Genomic DNA, 17762 nt, shown 5'->3' on the forward strand with positions numbered 1-17762 from the left:
TTTCTGTGTGCCCCTTGGGGTGTGTCAGTCCTTCATCTGACCCCAAGAGAGCGCCAGAAAAAAAGAAAAAGGTACCTACCAGATATGTATCATGGCTCCCATTCCTCTGAATTGTCTTGAAGAAAAATAAAAACTGTTCTAAAAAGTTATCTATCATTACAATGGAAGGTGTCTTTCAGGGTGGGAAATAACCTTATAAATATGTATTTTTTAAATAGTCATTTATAGCATTTTAGCTGCTTTTCAACTGAACCCAGTGGAGTTTGCTCTGTGTTCCATTTCCTTTGCCCTCGTTTTCTTCATCTGTGTTAACAGCCATCACTTCTTTGCTCCAGGGGTTTTGCCCTCACACAGCAGACACAACAGTCCCTCGGGGCACCTGACCCACAGCCGCAGCAGCAGCAAAGGCAGCGTGGAGGAGATCATGCCCCAGCCGAAGCAGAAGGAGCTAGCGGGCAGTGTACGGCAGAAGATGCTTCTGGACTACAGTGTGTACATGGCCAGGTGTGTCCCCCAAGAAAACCGAAGCCCCCAAAGGAGCCCAGCGCAGAGTGCGGAGAGCAGCCCCACAGCTGGGAAGAAGGTAAAGCTGGCTGCCTGGGGGTAGCTCTTTTGCTCTTAGGTTCATTTCCTCATCCATAAGCCCTTTGAGCGCCTCTTTTGTACCAGGCCCTGTTCTAGGCACTGGGGACACAGTGCTGAACCAGACACATGAGGGCTGTGCCCTTAGGGAGCTTGGACTCTTAGTCAGGGAGACAGCAAGCAGCAAACATCAGGTGCCAATAAGCACTAAAATAAAGACAGATAAGGGAGGATGGAATGTGGCCAGAACTGCTGTTTTAGACTGTGGTCGAGGACAGCCTCTTTGAGGACGTGACATTTGGGCAGAGAACTGACCAAAGTGAGGAAGTGAGCCCTGGCGATCTGTGTGAGAGGAGAATTCCAGGTGCGGGGACCAGAAAGTACAAAGGCCCTGAAGCAGGCCTGTGGTTGGAGTATTCAAGGAGCTATGGTGAGGTCAGCGTGGGTGACAGTGAGCAAGGGACAGAGGCAGGGCCTCGTCAGATCAATTCCTCGTCCGATCAGATCGTGGGAGGCCCTGGGAGGGTTTTGAGCAGGGGCTAATGTTGATCTGACTTGAGTTTAAAAAGTCATGTGGCTCTCCATGGAGACTGGAGAAGGGGCAGTAGGAGGAAGCGGCGGTGGGAGGTGATCATGGCAGCAGAGCATGGGGCTGAGACTGAGGTGGTCATAGCAGGTGGTGAGAAGTGGCGGCCTTGGGGATACTGTTGGAGGGGAGCTGGCTGGATTTGCAGATGAATTCCATGTGGGATGGGGAGAACCAAAAGAGTCAGAGATTACCCCTAGCTTTTGACCTGAGCAACTGGGCCATCAGTAGGGAAATTCACAGAATCATTAGCAATAGAGGTCTAATTCCTCAATAACCATTGTATTCTCAAATTCTCAGACTCCTCAGCTGTGTCCAGGGCTTTTGAAGGTTTACCATATGCATTATTTGCAAAATGTAACAAGCTGGACATTGACTCAAGGTCATTTGTGAGAAGATAACTAATATAAGCTGCCATATGTCAGACTCTGTTAGACACTGTAATAGAATTACTCTGATCCCTTGAACAATCTTGCAAACCAGGTGGTATTCTCTCCATTTTACAGATGGAAAAACCAAAGTTTGCAGAAGTTAAGTAGCTTAATGTCACAGTTGCTAAGTGATGGAGTGCACAAAACCTGATCTGAGACTCCGAGGCCCTTTGGCTGCCAGGACTGCCGTCTTGGCGGGTCATTCTCAGACTGTGCTTGACCTGAGGCCTCCAGCCGCTACGCCCCCTCAGGTTCTGAGGCACAGCCTCCTGCCCGTGGAGCACGAAGCCTGTTTCTTCCATGTTCAGTTACTAAAGTGTTTGACCTCTTATAGTGACTGTATTTCTGTTAACGGGAAGCATTGGGTGCCTTCCTCTTTGTGCTTTCAGGCTTTAGTCATTCTGTTGACCCTCTTCAGTGTGGAAGAGGCCCCAGAACCTTCACCCAGCCTACTTTGTCAGGGCCAAAAAAGACCATATGCCTTTGCTGGCCTCTGACCCACCGCCTCCCCCTCTGACCTAAGTTACCAGCTAGAGTGGGCAGTAGACTTCCCTCTAAGCTAGAGCGGGGTAATAGAAAACCGCTCTGGAAATGTCCTGTTTACCACCAGTGAGTCCCACTCCCCCTAATTCCCTTTCTGCCTGGGCTGTCAGCTGTCTGGATTCTCATTAGACTCAGGAAAATCAGGAGAATTGTGTGATGTAAGAAAAGGATCTAATAAATAAATGCTTGCTTTTTAAAAAAGAGTTCTGTAAATTAAAAAAACAAAAGTTTTAGAACATCGCTTCCTCAGTATGTGTCACATGTGCCTGTTGTATCGTGTAATCACTGGGGTCTGTGGAAGCCCCAGGAGGGCCTGGGAGGTCCTGCTGGCACACAGCCTGGCCCCTCAACCTTGCGCTGCTGTTGCTGGGGTGGGGTGGGGGTGTCTCTGCTACAAACCTTTTTTCCAGGTACATAGCACTTAACCCCTTTAAACACCAGAACCTTCTTTTCATCTTCTAAGTTAAGTCTGATGAAAGTCTTTAAAAACCACATTGCACTTCCTGCCCCCCTTAGGCAGAGCAGGCAGGGATGATTTAATCTTTTCCTGGTGATTTAAAGACTCAATACAACACATGGAAATTCAGGCCTGTTGTCCTGCAGGACTACCGAGGTCAGGCCTTTCACCCCCGTCTGAACCATCCCAGACCACAGACTCTGCAGCATTTTCTGTCAGTTGTCAGTTGGCTGGTGTTAGTGTGTGTCCTTCTAGTTGCCTTTTCTTGAGTGCTTATCCTCATCTCCCACCCCTACCCCTAATTTAATGGTTCTAACCTGCATGGGCTCGGCAACCAGAGAGCCAGACTTGTGTGAACACAGATAACTGTCTTTGAAAGAGGGGCTTTTGAAGCAAGTGTGTGAGCTTTAGTGCTGGGCTCCCACGTCCACTTGGCCTGCCTGAAGCATGTGTGGACCACGTCCTGGCTCTCAGGAGTGGTCTGGTAGTAGAGACAGTCATGAATAAGGTATAGGTGTATGTTTTAGTTATCTATTGCTGTGTAACAAATAGCCCCAAATGGGGTGGCTTAAAACAATAACAATGATTTATTTTGCTCACAAATTTGTAATTGGACCGGGCCTAGCAGTGAAACCTTCTCTCTGCTCCACGCAGTGTCAGCTAGGGGGGCTGGATGACCTGCTTCCAAGATGGTACTTGCATGGCTGGCAAGTAGTTGCTGGGTGGTGGCTGGGAGCTCAGCTAGGGCTGGGGGCTGCAGGCCTCGGTTCTTCCCCATGTGGCCTGGGCTTCCTTCAGTGTGGTGACTGGGTTTCAAGCACAAGCGTCCCTAGAGAAAGAGCCAGGTGGGCTTTTTATGACCTAATCTCAGAAGTAAAATAATGTCATTTCCTTCCTGCTCCATTAGTCAAAGTAGTCAAAAAGCCCTCCCAGCTTCAAGGAGAGGGGCATAGATTCCACCTCTTGCTGAGGGAGTAGCAAATTCTTAGAAGAGCATCTGGGATGGGAAGTATCATTGCACCATTTTTGAGAAATAAGGTCTGCTACAGTATTTATTCCTATACTCTTTTTATTACTTTTCATGCTTTCCTTTTCAGTGGAGATAGTTCTTTACTAGTTTTATTTCTCTTTAATTCTGTAATTTGAGCAAATGAGGATCTTCCCCCACCTCCTCTTTAATTTTCTTTTCTGTGCCTGTGAAGCATTAACATGGTTCCAAAAACCAAAACTGTACAAAAACATATTCAGAAAAGTGCTGTCTCCCCCGCCCTATTCCTTCTATTCATCCAAGCCATCCCCCCACCCCCAGCCCAGGAGTGAACCAGTCTCATTAGTCTCTGGCTCATCCTCTCTGGGTTCATTTCCCCTCCTGTCCTACTCAAAGGGTGGCATGCCATGGATACTCTTTTGCACGCTTTTTTTGCTTACCAGTACATTCTGGAAATCATTCCACGTCGGTTCTTAGATATCTCCCCTTCCTCTTGTTTTTCAACAACTGCAGAGACTGACTCCATTGTGTGAATGTTCCATAGTATATTCATTCTTTTATATGGGCGTATGGGTGGTTTGTAATATTTTGCAACTACAAACAATGCTGCAATGAACAACCTTGTATATGTGTATTTTTGTGTTGTTGGGGAGTATATCTTCAAGGTGATGTCTTACGAGAATGTCAGAATGTAAACTCACACGTAGTTTTGTTAGATATTGCCAAATGCCTCTCCATAAGGGTTGTACCAATGTTCATTCCCACTGGTAATAAGAATGCCTGTTTCCCCACAATTTTGCCAAATGTGGACCTTTTGGACATGGTCATTAGTGCTCATCCTTCCTGCCAAAGACGGCCAGGTTATTTCTTTGGGTTCATATTGCCTCTGCTGTCATGAGTCCAAGAGGAACTGAAAGGGCTCAGAGACACAAAGGAACCTTTGACACCTCTTCAAGTTACACTGTCACTTCATCAGTGTCGGCACCACCCAGACGCTCACCCCGGGTAGCATGCCCCCTCCTCTTCTATACAAGGAGCCTGGGACACAGCACCAGCCTTTGCCCCACCCTGCTGCTGCTTCTTACAGGCCATGTTCAAAGCATCTCTCACCCTGAGGGCTCCAGGTCTAACGGCACCTTCCACACACTCAGCCTCCTTTCTCACACATGGCCCAGTGCTAAACTGGGTCAGGAGGTGAGTAGGGCCACGGGTGCTCAGAAGCCAAACCAATGTTAAAAACAGCCAGTGATAATTAGTAAATATAGACTAGATTTGTATTAAACAATGCTAGAACACTTTTGGTAGTTATTCTTACCCATAATAATTAAAAACAAGTTCGGGGGATTCTGAAATCACTTTGGAGCTCAAAATTTGAATTATAAAATACTGCTGTTTTGGAGGAAGGGCCTGGTTCTCCAGATGTTTAGCGGTTAGTGATCGCTGAGCCCTGACTTGCCCTTGTGACTCCGCTTTATCTCACAAACACAGACTGTACCAGCCTCTGAAGTCTCCAAACCCCTGTGATCTTGGCGCCATTTTCTCTCTTCTCAGGCAGCTTAACGTCTAGAATAGTGAGACCGTGAGGCTGGCTGAGGAGACCCGGAGCTTGATCATCTTGTTGAGGTAGTCTGCTTGGTTTGAGGAGAAGATATAAACAGCAATTAAGAAAACGAGGAAACTCTTTTAAGAAATGTCTAAAGGTGGGATAGTATTACCCCTAGTGTTGGTACCTCAGGAAGGGAGACCTCACGGGCAACCTGTGGATTTGCTCAAAGGTGTGAGGCCAGGGAGGCTACTAGTTCTTCATGCCCTGAAGCAGCCTGCCTGGGAGGGAGGACCATTGGTGAGGCAGTGCTGTGCTTGTTCACCAAGTGTGAGGCTCTGGTGTTCAGATCACATCAGGCACTGCCACGCTCCTTTTCAATGCAAGGTTTTCAGAAATACTTAGAGGTCATGTAGGCTGCCCCAGGTTTGGAGAGTCCTGTCTTCATTATTGCTAGTTCCACTAATTATCTTGTTACCTACAAACTGGATCATAAGATACTACATCCTGTTTGGTGTTATCAGGAGATAAGAACTCTACAAAGCAAATAGGAATCAAACAGAAACCAGGAAATCTTAATTGGCAGAATGGTTTCCCAAGGCTTCCCCCTTCCCTGCTCAGAGTCAGATTTTTAAACATTTAAAAGTGGAATTGCAAAGTGTTTATCATACAATAAGTAAAAAATATAAAGCCATATATCCAATTTAAAAATAAATTTTAGGAAGGATACAGACAAGAGTGCCAAGACAGTTCAGTGGGGGAAAGAATAGTCTTTTCAACAAATAGTGCTGGAGCAACTGGACATCCACATGAAAAAGAATGAGGTCAGACCCCTCCCTCACACCGTGTACAAAAATTAACTCAAAGTGGATCATGGACCTTAAGGCAAGAGCTAAAACTATGAAACTCTTCAAATAAAATATAGGAGTAAATCTCTGTGAATTGGGGCTAGGTGTAAAGACTTCTTAGATAAGATACCAAAAGTACATGCAACCAAAGAAAAAATAGGTAAATTGGACTTCATCAAAATTACAAACTTTTGTGTGCAAACAGTACTATCAAGAACGTGAAAAGACAACCCACAGAGTTTGCAAATCTTATGTCTAAGGGTTTTTTACCCAGAATATATGAAGGACTCCTATAACTCAATAATAAAAGGTAAATAACCCAATTAAGAAATGGGCAAAGGATCTGGATAGATATTTCTGCAAAGAAGGTATACAACTGGCCAGTAAGTGTATGAAAAGATATTCAGAGTCATTAGCCATCAGGGAAATGCAAATCAAAACCATAATGCAATGCTACATCCAAACCACTAGGATGGCTAGAATAAAAAAGACAGATAATAACAATGATTCATGAGGATGTGGAGAAACTGGAACCCTTGTACAGTGAGAATGTAAAATGACGCAGCAACTGTGGAAAGCAGTTGGTGGTTCCTCAGAACGTTAAACATAGAGGTCTATGATCCAGCAGTTCCACTCCTATGTGTATATCCAAGAGAAATGAATGAAAATCTAGGTCCACACAAAAACTTGGACACAACTGTTCATAGCAGTGTTATTCACAATAGCAAGAAGTGGAAAACAACTCAAATATCCCTCAGTTGAAGAATGGACAAAGTGTGGTATATGCACATAATAGGGTATTATTCCATAGTAAAAAGGAATGATGTACTGTTACATGCTACAGCATGGATGACCTTGAAAACATTATGCTTTGTGCAAGAAGTCAGCCACAAAGGAACACATATTGTGTGATTCCATTTATATGAAATGTCCAGAATAGGCAGATTCACTGCAACAGATATGTGGTTAGTTGCCTTGGGCTGGTGGAGATGGAGCTGGGAGGAATGGGGAGTGACCACTAGTGGATACAGGGTTTCTTTGGGGGTGATGAAGATATTCTAAAATTGATTGTGGTTATGCCTTCACACTCTGAATATACCAATACCACTGATTATGCTTTTTAAATGGGTGAATTGTATGGTATGTGAATTATATCTCAATAAATCTGTTTTTTAAAAAGGATACAAAACCATGTTAGTTATGCTTATTTTTTAAAGTTTTGTATTCTTAAAATATATATATATATACACACACATTGAAAACAGACTGAAAGGAAATATAGTTAAAATGTTTTAAATAAGTATATCTGGATAATGGGATTATGGGTGTTTTCTCTAGTAAATATACTTGTTTTTGTAATTGGGGAAACAGCTAACGGGGAGGGTCTTCCGCTGTGCCTTCTCCTGGGCCAGGCAGCCCTTTGTGAAGCCCTCATGACATCAGATGGTGTGCGACCAGACCTTAGCAGCAAAGCCACCAAGCTGTCTTTGCCCCTGAAAAGCTGGGCTGATCGCCTGGCTATTTGTAATAGGAAAAGTTACACCACAAAAAGTAAATCTGTACTATTTTCTCTTTACAGGTTGGTTTTTAATAAAATATCTCCCAAGAGCTACTCAGACAGTTACAATAGTCTTGCTTTAGCTTCGGGCCATTGAACTCTCTAAACTTTATTTTGGAAGCCATTTTAGAAACGTACCCTTTCTAAATGTACATCTTTAGTTGAAATGGTAAAGTGAATCTGCTTCTCACATTCCTTCCTGTAGCCAAACAGCAGCATTAGGAAATGTGTGCACATTTATTGTTTTTGGTCTTAAATTTGTATGACTTCCATTGGAAGTGAGTTCTTCCTAGCAGCCTGTTGAATCCAGATTTTGTTCATAAAGCTGCCTTGATGCATTGTCAGTGTTCTGCTGCTCATGGATATTTCTTTGTTCCCAATGAGTCTGTGGAGAGAAGCCTGCATTAGAAAAAGGAACAGTTGAAAAGAAAAAACAACCTCCTTGTCAGTTATTTCAGAAATTTGTTTCCACATCATATGCCTTTGGCTTGGACAAAAGTTGTGAAATAGCCTTTGTTTCATGCTATTTTGTGTTAAACCTGTTTCCTGTGAATAAGTAGGGTTGTAAGGAAAGGTTAGTAAAGAGTCAGCTCTCCCACATGAGAAGGGAAAAAGTAACCTCTTCTCTTGTGCAGCCTACAAATCTGAGTGAGACGTGCACTGCCCTGCGTGGGCAGCCTCTTGGCACTGCCCGGATCCCTGGGGGGAAGAGGGTATTGTCCCTGGGTGAGTGTTTACTCAGAAGTCTGCATAGATAATCTGATGTGACTCAAAGACAGTAACCTCAGAAGAGCTAAACCAGATCCCCTTGGGGTGGGGTGCAGATGTTCCGGCAGAGAGAAAAGCGATTCCAAACACCACGTACAGCTTGAGGCATGACTAAGTGCTCGCTGGGCACAGGCTTCCACTCGACCATCCAGAACCTGGTGGTAGAGATGCCTCGGTTAATATAAGAAGCCTTTCCAGAAGAGCACAGAGAGAGTACCCTACAGCCATTCACACGAGGCAGCTAAAGCCATGTCTTCTGAAATGCAGTGACCAACATGTATTATTTTTTAAACCAGAGTTTAATTTTTTTTTTTTTAATGAGACTCGCCGACATTTATAAGGGAGAACTTTGGAAATACCCCAGTTTGGAGGACTCCTAGAACATAGGATATCCCTGCTTATATGCAGTAACATTAGACTGAGAAATGCAGGTGAACCCCCAGGCCCCCAAAGCGAGAGACAGCACAAGCCCTGATGAGGGTGGAGGACAGGTGGGTCCTGGGCAGTCCGCCAGGCCCTGCACAAGCTCAGTGACCAGTTCAACTGGGTCAGACCCTAAGGACTCCAGGCTTCAGAAAAATCACACATAGGTCCCTGCCATAGACCTTTAGGACACTCACAGGTCATCAGATCTCTAAGTGTCAAATCCACAAGCCCCAGGCCACCCGGGGGCTTAGGACACAGCTGTGCGGGCGCGTGGTCACGGCTGTGCAGGACAGACGTCACCGGTGTGAGCCCACACGCTTGGAGCACAGAGACCGGGAGGCGTCTGGTGTAGGTGATGGCTGCAGGCAGCCGTGAGGCCAGGGCAGATGCACTTATATAAACCGTAGAGGGAAGAGAAAGGGTGAGCAATCCACAGATTCCTGCATTTCTAGTTCTTTTAGTCTTTGCTTTCCCAGGCGAATTGTTTCTATAAGGCTATCACCTAATTAGAGACCTGGGCACAAGGACATGTCTGTCTGTCACACCCGGGCCGGTCACACCCCCTTCCTCCCACCGGACACAGCAGGTGGAGGACGGGGGGGAAGCCGTGAGTCAGGCTGTGCTGATGAATCAGGGCCTCGGGCAGGGTGCTGAACACTTCCGAGTCTGTTTGCTCCTGCCTAAAATAGAAGTAAAAGTGCTGTCTTTCCGGGGTATTGTGAGATGTAACCGAGGGAACCTGAGCAGGAATCTTATCATAGGGCCTGGCGTGGGGTCATTGGACACCACCAAGCATTGCCTGCACTACCACACCGTCCGTGGGTGTCACGGCCGCTTCTCCCTTCTGCTTCACCCCGACCCTGGCTGTCTCCAGGCAAGAATCCATGGTCTAATTCTTAGCCTTGGAAATTGGAGGCTAACAGGGTTTGCTCTTTTCCCACCTTGCACATTGGCCACAACAGATGTTTCAGATGGATTGTATCAAGTGGAGCTGAAGCCCAGGGTGTTTCACAGGGCTGAGATGGGTGAGAACAGCTGTAGGAGTGTCACAGAACTCCTCTCTCTAATCCAGGGCTGTGGGTCTCAACCTCACCTGTTCATTACATCAGTGAGAGAGTTTCTAAAAATCCTCGCACCCACTTAAATCAGTATCGCTGGATACAAGACCGAGACACCAGTATTTCTAAGCACTCTCTGCCTCTCTCCCAGGAGAATCATGACCTCCCAAGAGTCAGGCTGAATGTGAGAGTCCTCGGCATTGAGAAACTCTGGGGCTGCCTGGTGAGACCAGCTCGACAGTTACATGTCCTGGGAGCCTTAGCTGGAAGAAAGAGAGGCAGACGTTTGATCAGATGTGTCATTGACTCAGAATGTTGGTACCAAGCTAATTTGGGGGGAGGGGAAGGGTAGGGTAATATGGCTGAGCTAATTGTATGAAATATTAGCTGGTTCACAAGAAGACTGGTAGAAGAAGAAAACAGACAAAGAGGAGTTTTTATCTGTGATGGTGGCTTTTGTTTCTCTTTTCCTATTCACTGATACAACGTGGGACTTGTAATTTATAGGGAAGAAATACGACTCACGTGGCCGGTCCCCCTTCTCTAGAGGGAGGGACCTTCGGTGACTTTATAAAAATAAGCCCCTGGCTTGCTCTCCATTTGCTTTCTAGTTAATTCTGGTCCTTTTTTTCTTTTACCAGTTGCCAGAGGCTCCACCCTCTGAGGAGGAAGAACAGGAAGCCTGGGTGAATGCCTTGCTTGGAAGAATGTTTTGGGACTTCTTAGGAGAGAAGTACTGGTCTGATCTGGTGTCTAAGAAAATCCAAATGAAACTCAGCAAAATAAAGGTATTGTTTTCCACCCAAGAGGCTTCCGATTCATCACGTCTTAATTTCTAGAAGTTTTGTACATTATATCCTAAGTGAAAAATCATTTGGTTTTCAACGTATAACAAATGGGAGTAGTAAGTTCTTATAAAATAACACATCTGGGCTGTGACCTTGACCATACGACTAACTGCCTCTGGGGATGTAGTGAATGTTCCTGTTTATTTTTTCCCCTTCTATTGCCCTCATTGTTATTCACTCTGGGTGAGAATCCAGAATTTGGTTTGGGAAAATGGGAGCTGTTGCAGCTGGTTTGTTATATAGAATTGTGTTATCTTTAAGTTAGTAATGAACTGAAATCATATGGCCGGACAGCCCACCCAGCCTCACAATCTTGGCCACACAGCATGTGCTCTGAGGAAAATGCCAGACTACTTAAGACCTCTTTCCCAACTCCCTCTCAAAGCTGGGAAAGCTACCATTGCACTCTAAATGTGTCTGCATTTGACCTTTACTTCTGGCCAGATGGTATTTTATTTTGGGCTCTCTCTTTGCTGAAGAAACAGTCCCAGTGCTGATGTAGGCCCACTTGGAAGTGAGTTTAAACTTGCATAAGTATTCTTCACAATTGCCACTAAATGACTCATTTAGTACCACCTTTGCCGACTGAGAGACCTTATTTAGGTTACTTAGAAGTAAGTTTTTGATCCATTGAAGACCCAACCAAGGAAGAGTCACTTCGGTACCCAGATCTTCACGGAGAGCTTACACAGTCAGCAGCTTAAGTCAGTGGATCCTTTGGGTCATAGATACCTTTGAGAAGCAGAAACATATGGAACCTTTCCCTAGAAAAATGCCCTGTGACATTTTGCCCATGATTTTGCCCATGATTTCCGAGAGTTCAAGGACTCCAGGTTAGGAGACTGTGAGTCACGGTAAAATTATGTTGGAAGAAAATGTGGGCACGGAGGAGCTTCGATTTGATTCCTGTCGTGCCTTTGGGTCAGGAACAGAGCCTTTCCTGGCACAGTCAGGCTCTCTGCCACTCCGGCCGCTGTCACCCCTTCCCCAGGCCCTGATGAAGCGGAGGGGCCTCCTCAGCTGGAAGAGTGGATTTCAAGGCAGAATTCGGGGCAGGTGTTTGGGAGGGCTCTGTTGACAAGGCTCAGCCCGTTTATGTTCTTCGGGCGAGTGAGGGTCGAGCGCTCCGCTAGCCAGGTCCGTAGGGGGAGCGGGAAGCAGTTTGGAGAGGAGAGGCCAGCAGCCGCCCCGGAGCTCACTCAGCCTCCTCCTCTTTTTGGGAAATGACGGTGGGCTTGATTGAGTTCCCGGGTTGAGGCGCACGGGCGGGGCTGGTGCTGCTCTTTTCCCAGAGACTGTCACGGGTGCTTCCCTGAGCAGGAGGGCTCTGGGTCCTGGCGACAAAACAGGGCACTCCTGAGCTGTAGAGGGACTCCGCTCTCGCCGCTACACACGTTCCAGTACAGACTTGGAGCGGGTGTCGGAGGGCTTCTCTCTGGCGCTGGGAGTCCTTGGGGCCAACCTCCACCCCAGATTGAGAACCGTGGGCTCCCTCAAGCCAGAGGAGGTTGACGAAGGGCTTTCATTTTCATCTTCTCCCTTTGCTGACCCTGTGGGCTTCTGCAGGGTACAGAGATAAACTCTCGTCTGTGTGTTGAGGTCAGAAGTGCTAGGGGGTTAGGGTGGAGAAAGTGGTCCCGATCCAGCAGCGCCGGCAGTTCAGAGGCGGGGGCTGTACTCCCCCCACTGGCAGCCTCAGCGCCTCCCACCCTCCACCCCGACCTGAGCTGCTGTCCCGGGAAGTGCCCTGCAGACCAGAGGGGACCCTGGTGATGGAATAAACGGGAAGGCAGCGGGAGATTACCCCCATTCTGAACCTGCCATCACCCCTGCCAAGAGAACTCTTACTATCACCAGATATCCAGGTATCCCTGGGAAGGGCTGTTCCTTAAATACAGTAGTGAGTATTGGTTAATGGGCAGTCAAGAACCAGAGTGGTTGGAGAAGCCTGAGCTGCCCCCTGTGACAAAGATCCCCCCTGTCTCCTGGTCTCCTTGAGGGCCTGACATATGGAGGGCGCTATGCTGGCTGCAGTGATTGTCACCCTCACCCGTGATAAATAACTCACGTTGTGGAAGAGCAGCCCCGTGTGTGTATCTGGTGCCCGGTGATGGGTTTAAAATAAGCTGAGTTTCGGCCTCCACGGCAAGTATGCCCTAGGCCTTGGCCGGCTTCTCTGGCACCACCTTGGAGCCCTCAGTAGTTATGGCCTCTGTGCCCATGTCAGCAAATGCTGCTCTTATTGCAACGGCTTCTAACTCACCCCCCACCACCCTGGAGAACGCCCGGTCCCCAGCTGGCTTTACCCAGGAGGGTAAAGAGCACACAGTGGGTTCCCGTCTCACTGTGGTGCCCTTAGGGTGGAAAGAAGAGAGTCTCTGGTTGAAAAGAGCAGGAGGGGGAGTGACCTTTCCTTGCCTCCCCCGACCCCCGCCGCTGACGGGGCAGGAAGGAAGCAGCTCTAGGGCCTGGTCCTGAGTTTTGATTCAGATCAGAGATCTGAGCAAAGAGGGAGTGAGGGGGTTGGTTAGAAATGTTGCAGAATCTTGGAGTTGGGTGCTCAGGTGAATAAGTAGGAAACGCCCTGCTGACCTCCCCTCCCCATCCTGCTTACTGGTGATTAGTGCCCATCCCACCCCTGCCAAGTCTTTCGCAGTCCCCGCTTCCTTCAGTTCCTTCCTCCATCTTAGGCCCTGCCTCAGGCCCTTCCTCTGCCCTCTCGGGGACTCCAGGGAGCAGGATGGCGTGGGGAGGGAGGCTGGACGGGGCGCAAGGAGGGGCACCATGTTCTCTGCGTGCACTTCCCTGGCTCAGTGTCCACTCCTGTCCCCATAGAAACCTGGCGTGCCTCAGAAACACTGGGCATTAGGATGACAATAATAGACAAAAAGGACTGGGGCAAGGGTGCAAGATTTTGGCTACATTTTTGGCCAAGTATCATTCTGTAGGCTGATTGGGAGGCCAGCCACCACATAACATTAATGCTTTGGAAAAAGGTTTTCCAAATAAAGCAACCACCAGTTCAAAAGGCACATTTGAATACTGTCTCTAGTCACATTTTGTCCATCTCAGACATCATAACCTCTTTAAACTAACACCTCCATCCCCACAGAAAATCAGAGATGAAATTCCCTGACTGGTGAATCCTATAAGTGTCTTAAGTTTCTCTGCAGAGAGACAGCTGAAGAGGTCCAGCCAAAATAGGCACTAAATTCATGTCTGGCTAGATGCTCCTCATTTTATGGGAAATGTTCAGCGTATGTTCAATTTTTTTTAACTCTTACTTATATTCTAAATTTTACAAAATTATTCTAATGTTCAACTGGAGCAGTCCTTATGAGAATAAGAAAATTCTGGGGGAAAAGAAAAGAGAGGGACTTGCCAGATTTAACAATGTATTTTAAAGCTACAGTAACAAAACCACTTTGCTACCAGTAGGGAACAGTGCTCAGTACAGACTCCAGTGCAATGGGAATCCCATAATGAAAGGTGGCTTTGCAGGTCAGTAGGGAAAGATTTGGTTGTTCAAAACAAATAGGTTAAGACACCTGACTAGCCACTGGGAAAAAAAATTAAGGTGGATTCCTAGTTTACATCTTACATTAAAATTTGGACTGAGGGCTTCCCTGGTGGCGCAGTGGTTGAGAGTCTGCCTGCCAATGCAGGGGACACGGGTTCGAGCCCTGGTCTGGGAAGATCCCACATGCCGCGGAGCAACTGGGCCCGTGAGCCACAACTGCTGAGCCTGCGCGTCTGGAGCCTGTGCTCCTCAACGAGAGAGGCCGCGATGGTGAGAGGCCCGCGCACCGCGGTGAAGAGTGGCCCCCGCTTGCCGCAACTAGAGAAAGCCCTCGCACAGAAACGAAGACCCAACACAGCCAAAAAAAAAAAAAAAAAAAAAAATTTGGACTGAACTAAAGATTTTTTTTTAATGTACATACATGTACATAAATCCGGGTCAAGGAAACATAGGTCAATTAATTCTCTGCTCTTGAGGTGAAGTAGGAATTTCTAAGCATGATACCAGCACTCTTACGTTAGTTCATTTAGAGTAAATTCCTACTGACAGCTGTGTTAGTTGGGGTCCCAGCGGAAAACAGATGGCACATTCGGTGCAGCAAGCTGGGGAAGGATTTATGAAGGTGGGGGCCGATGCAGAGAGACCGAAAGGCGTCGTGCAGCCCCCCAGGGCTGGAGCGGTGGGGAGCGGTTAACCCAGCCTCGGGCAGAGGGGCTAGGTGGAGGGGGCTGCCCGTCCGATAGGAGCTGTGGCCTTCAGTAGAGGGAGGGGACAGATGCCTGACAGTTCTCCTCTCCATGTACCTCCCCGCCCCCTGCCCACGGCTGTGTCCCACTGGCCAAGCCCGACCAGAAGCCAGAGGGCAAGAGTCCATCGAAGCGGTTCGGTTCCCGCAGACCAGCCTCTCGGGATGTAGTGAGGAACTCGATCCCAGGGCGGCAAAGGGAAAACATCCAGCACAGGGTCAAGGGATGTGATTTTTTTTTTTTTCCCAAGGATTTTAATACATGTTGTGAGTTGGCCTACAGAAAATGTTGTAGTGATTTCCTAACTCCCCACTAGTAGTCTAAGAGAGGTCCATTTTCCCAGCCTTCAGCCAACTCTGGGCATTATTAACCTGACCAGCATGGCTCGTTCCTTCTCCACAGTCTGGTCTCCGGCCACACGCCACCATCAGGGAAGCCTTCGCTGACCTCCTTATCCAAGATGGCCCAGCCTCCCTCTGCCCCGTTACCCACCTTATCTGCTCTATAGCACCGGTCACGCTCTGCAGTTATAGGGTATTTGTCTGCTTATCTGTCTGTTCCTGCCTCTTCATCATAAGCCCCACGAGAGCAAGGACCTTGCCTCTCTCGTCCGCGGCTCTGTCTGTAGTACGCTGCCTAGTACTTGGTGTGCGCTCAATAAATTTTGGTTGAATAAATGTTTTCCCAAAACCTTGACCATTGTTCCCTCTGAGAGTATGTTGACTTCTAGCATTTACCAGTTTCCTAACGAGTCTCCTTGGTTGTTTCCTTCTGTCCTCCAGCTCCCCTACTTCATGAATGAGCTAACTCTGACGGAGCTCGACATGGGAGTAGCTGTGCCAAAAATCCTTCAGGCCTTCAAGCCTTACGTTGATCACCAAGGTAACTCTTAACTGACTCCAGAGAGGAGTGGAGCATTTATATGAGCATTAGAATGTTGCCGTCGCTGCAGATTGAATACCAAGGCTTTGTGTTTGGAGGGAGTTGGGGGTGTTTTTAACCATATTTCATGTTGCGTGCCTTCTGTTCTTAACGGTCACAGCCTGAAACCGGTGGGGAGTAGATCAGGACTCCCGCTCCTAGCCCTTCTGGTCTTCTGGATCCTTACAGGTCCTCCTCCAGCCCAAAGATGCCCACATGCCAGTTAATGGGGGCCCGGCCCCGCATGGTCACAGCCCTTGCCAGGGTGAGAGGCAGTGGCTGCATTTCAGGCCCACTCACCCCTCGTGGCTTCTCGTCTGCATGTGCCCAGCCCTGGATTCTTACCGGGAGCTGCCCCTCCTCATAAGTAGTGACATCTTTGCCTTGCCTTAACCTCTAGGATGCAGATTCTTTGAGCTTCATGTTTTATTCTTTCTGTTCCTTTCCACTCCAAGTAGGCACTCAGTAAGTGTTTGAAAAATGAAGACTTATATTGTTGGGCAGTATTTTGAGAGTAAGGCTCTCTGCTGGAGGGAAGTTCTCTGATTTGGTTTTTAAGACATGTTACAGACACATTATTTGTGCCTACTTGTGTATGTGTGCCTGTGAGAAGGTGATTGAAATGTGTGGAGAGTTTAAATAAAATTATGATGTAAAGATACGTGTGTATTTTGTGGCACCGTGACAGAAAGTTTAGTACCCAGGAGTCTGGTGAAAAGAAGAATGAATTAGGTAGGCAAGAATAGTCCATGAGCAGAAAGGGAAAAATCTCCCTGTCATGGAAGCATTCAACTTTTTTTCTAGAATATCCCTCTCCAAGTGAGCCTCTTTCCACTTAAACTGGATTTACATTCTTCCTCAAAAGGCTCAGGAACAAAGTAAGGGAGAAAATAATTACAACTTTTCAAGAGAGTGATATTTGTTTTGAAGTAAATATTTTGTAAGATTGATAGACTATAGCATCTACTTTTGTCTCTGTATGGCTATATCAGGTGGCTCTTGAACATATTTAGTGAAATCAGGTTCTGTGTTGTATACATTTGATGTAAATACAGAGAGTTCTTTTTTAGCACTACAGCTAGCAGCTCTAACAAATCTCTCTAGCATTATTTCAGCTAACAGTTTAGTCCATATTTCCAGGTCTTTAGCATCCCATCGATTTCAGAGAAAGATAGACCAGAGAATTATTTGCAAATCCAGAAGTCCACCTAATAGCACGTCGAAATCACCTGTGACCACTTAATTGTGTCTACACTTTGATGAATCTGAGTGCTCCTAGGTTTAGTGAATTTCTGGTTCACTAAGAGTAAAACTAGAAAAGATGCTTTGCAAATGGTCTAGCTAGAGTTCTTTCAACCACATGTGAAATTTAAACAGCTGCATTATCCATGTGTCAGGTGCAGAGCTAGGGTCTTCGCCCCGACGGCATTCCTGGGCTGCCTGGCTCCCTCTGGCTCTGGGGGGCTCTAGGTTGCCCTTTGCCCTTTGCCTCTTTAGGAACTGACTTGTAACGAGCTGGTGAACGATCAGGTAACATAAGCCTCCTGAGAGTCAGGCTTAACGAAGGTAAATAATACGTGTGCATGCTTTATTTTCTAATGCATTAGAAGTCTCTTATCTCAGAACTGTCCTTTGTTGAACTAGTAGAAATTTCCAGTGAGAGGGGAGCAGGGCCATAGCTGGGCTTGGCAGCATCTAAGAAGTGTCCCTGTGGCTGTGAATTCTGCAGCCTCCCACGGCAGCTTTGTAAGGCTTTGAGTGAAATTCACTAAATGCCTAAGTCTCAAGTCTCTTTCCCGTTCCTCTGGGGCCAGAGCTGCATCAAGACATGTTATTATATAGATCAAAGCTTTTGCCAGTTTTTAATCCATTTGAGGCTTACTTAGCTCCTTTCAGGGCAAGTTTTAGAGATCTGCCTGCTTTATGTAACAAGGGAAGA

General features: G+C 47.0%; 1 protein-coding gene across 2 annotated transcripts in view; it reads left to right on the forward strand.

Annotated features, from left to right (window-relative positions):
* TEX2 (testis expressed 2) overlaps window positions 1–17762 on the forward strand; it is a 108906-nt gene that overhangs the window by 68053 nt on the left and 23091 nt on the right. For both annotated transcript variants that reach the window (XM_036836572.1, XM_036836573.1), the window contains exons 5-7: window positions 336–583; window positions 10430–10576; window positions 15685–15784. In XM_036836572.1, the coding sequence (XP_036692467.1) occupies window positions 336–583; window positions 10430–10576; window positions 15685–15784 (495 nt within the window). The remainder of the gene's footprint in view (window positions 1–335; window positions 584–10429; window positions 10577–15684; window positions 15785–17762) is intronic.

This window comes from Balaenoptera musculus, chromosome 20 (assembly GCF_009873245.2).
Source record: "Balaenoptera musculus isolate JJ_BM4_2016_0621 chromosome 20, mBalMus1.pri.v3, whole genome shotgun sequence".
In the NCBI taxonomy this organism is placed as follows: Eukaryota; Metazoa; Chordata; class Mammalia; order Artiodactyla; family Balaenopteridae; genus Balaenoptera; species Balaenoptera musculus.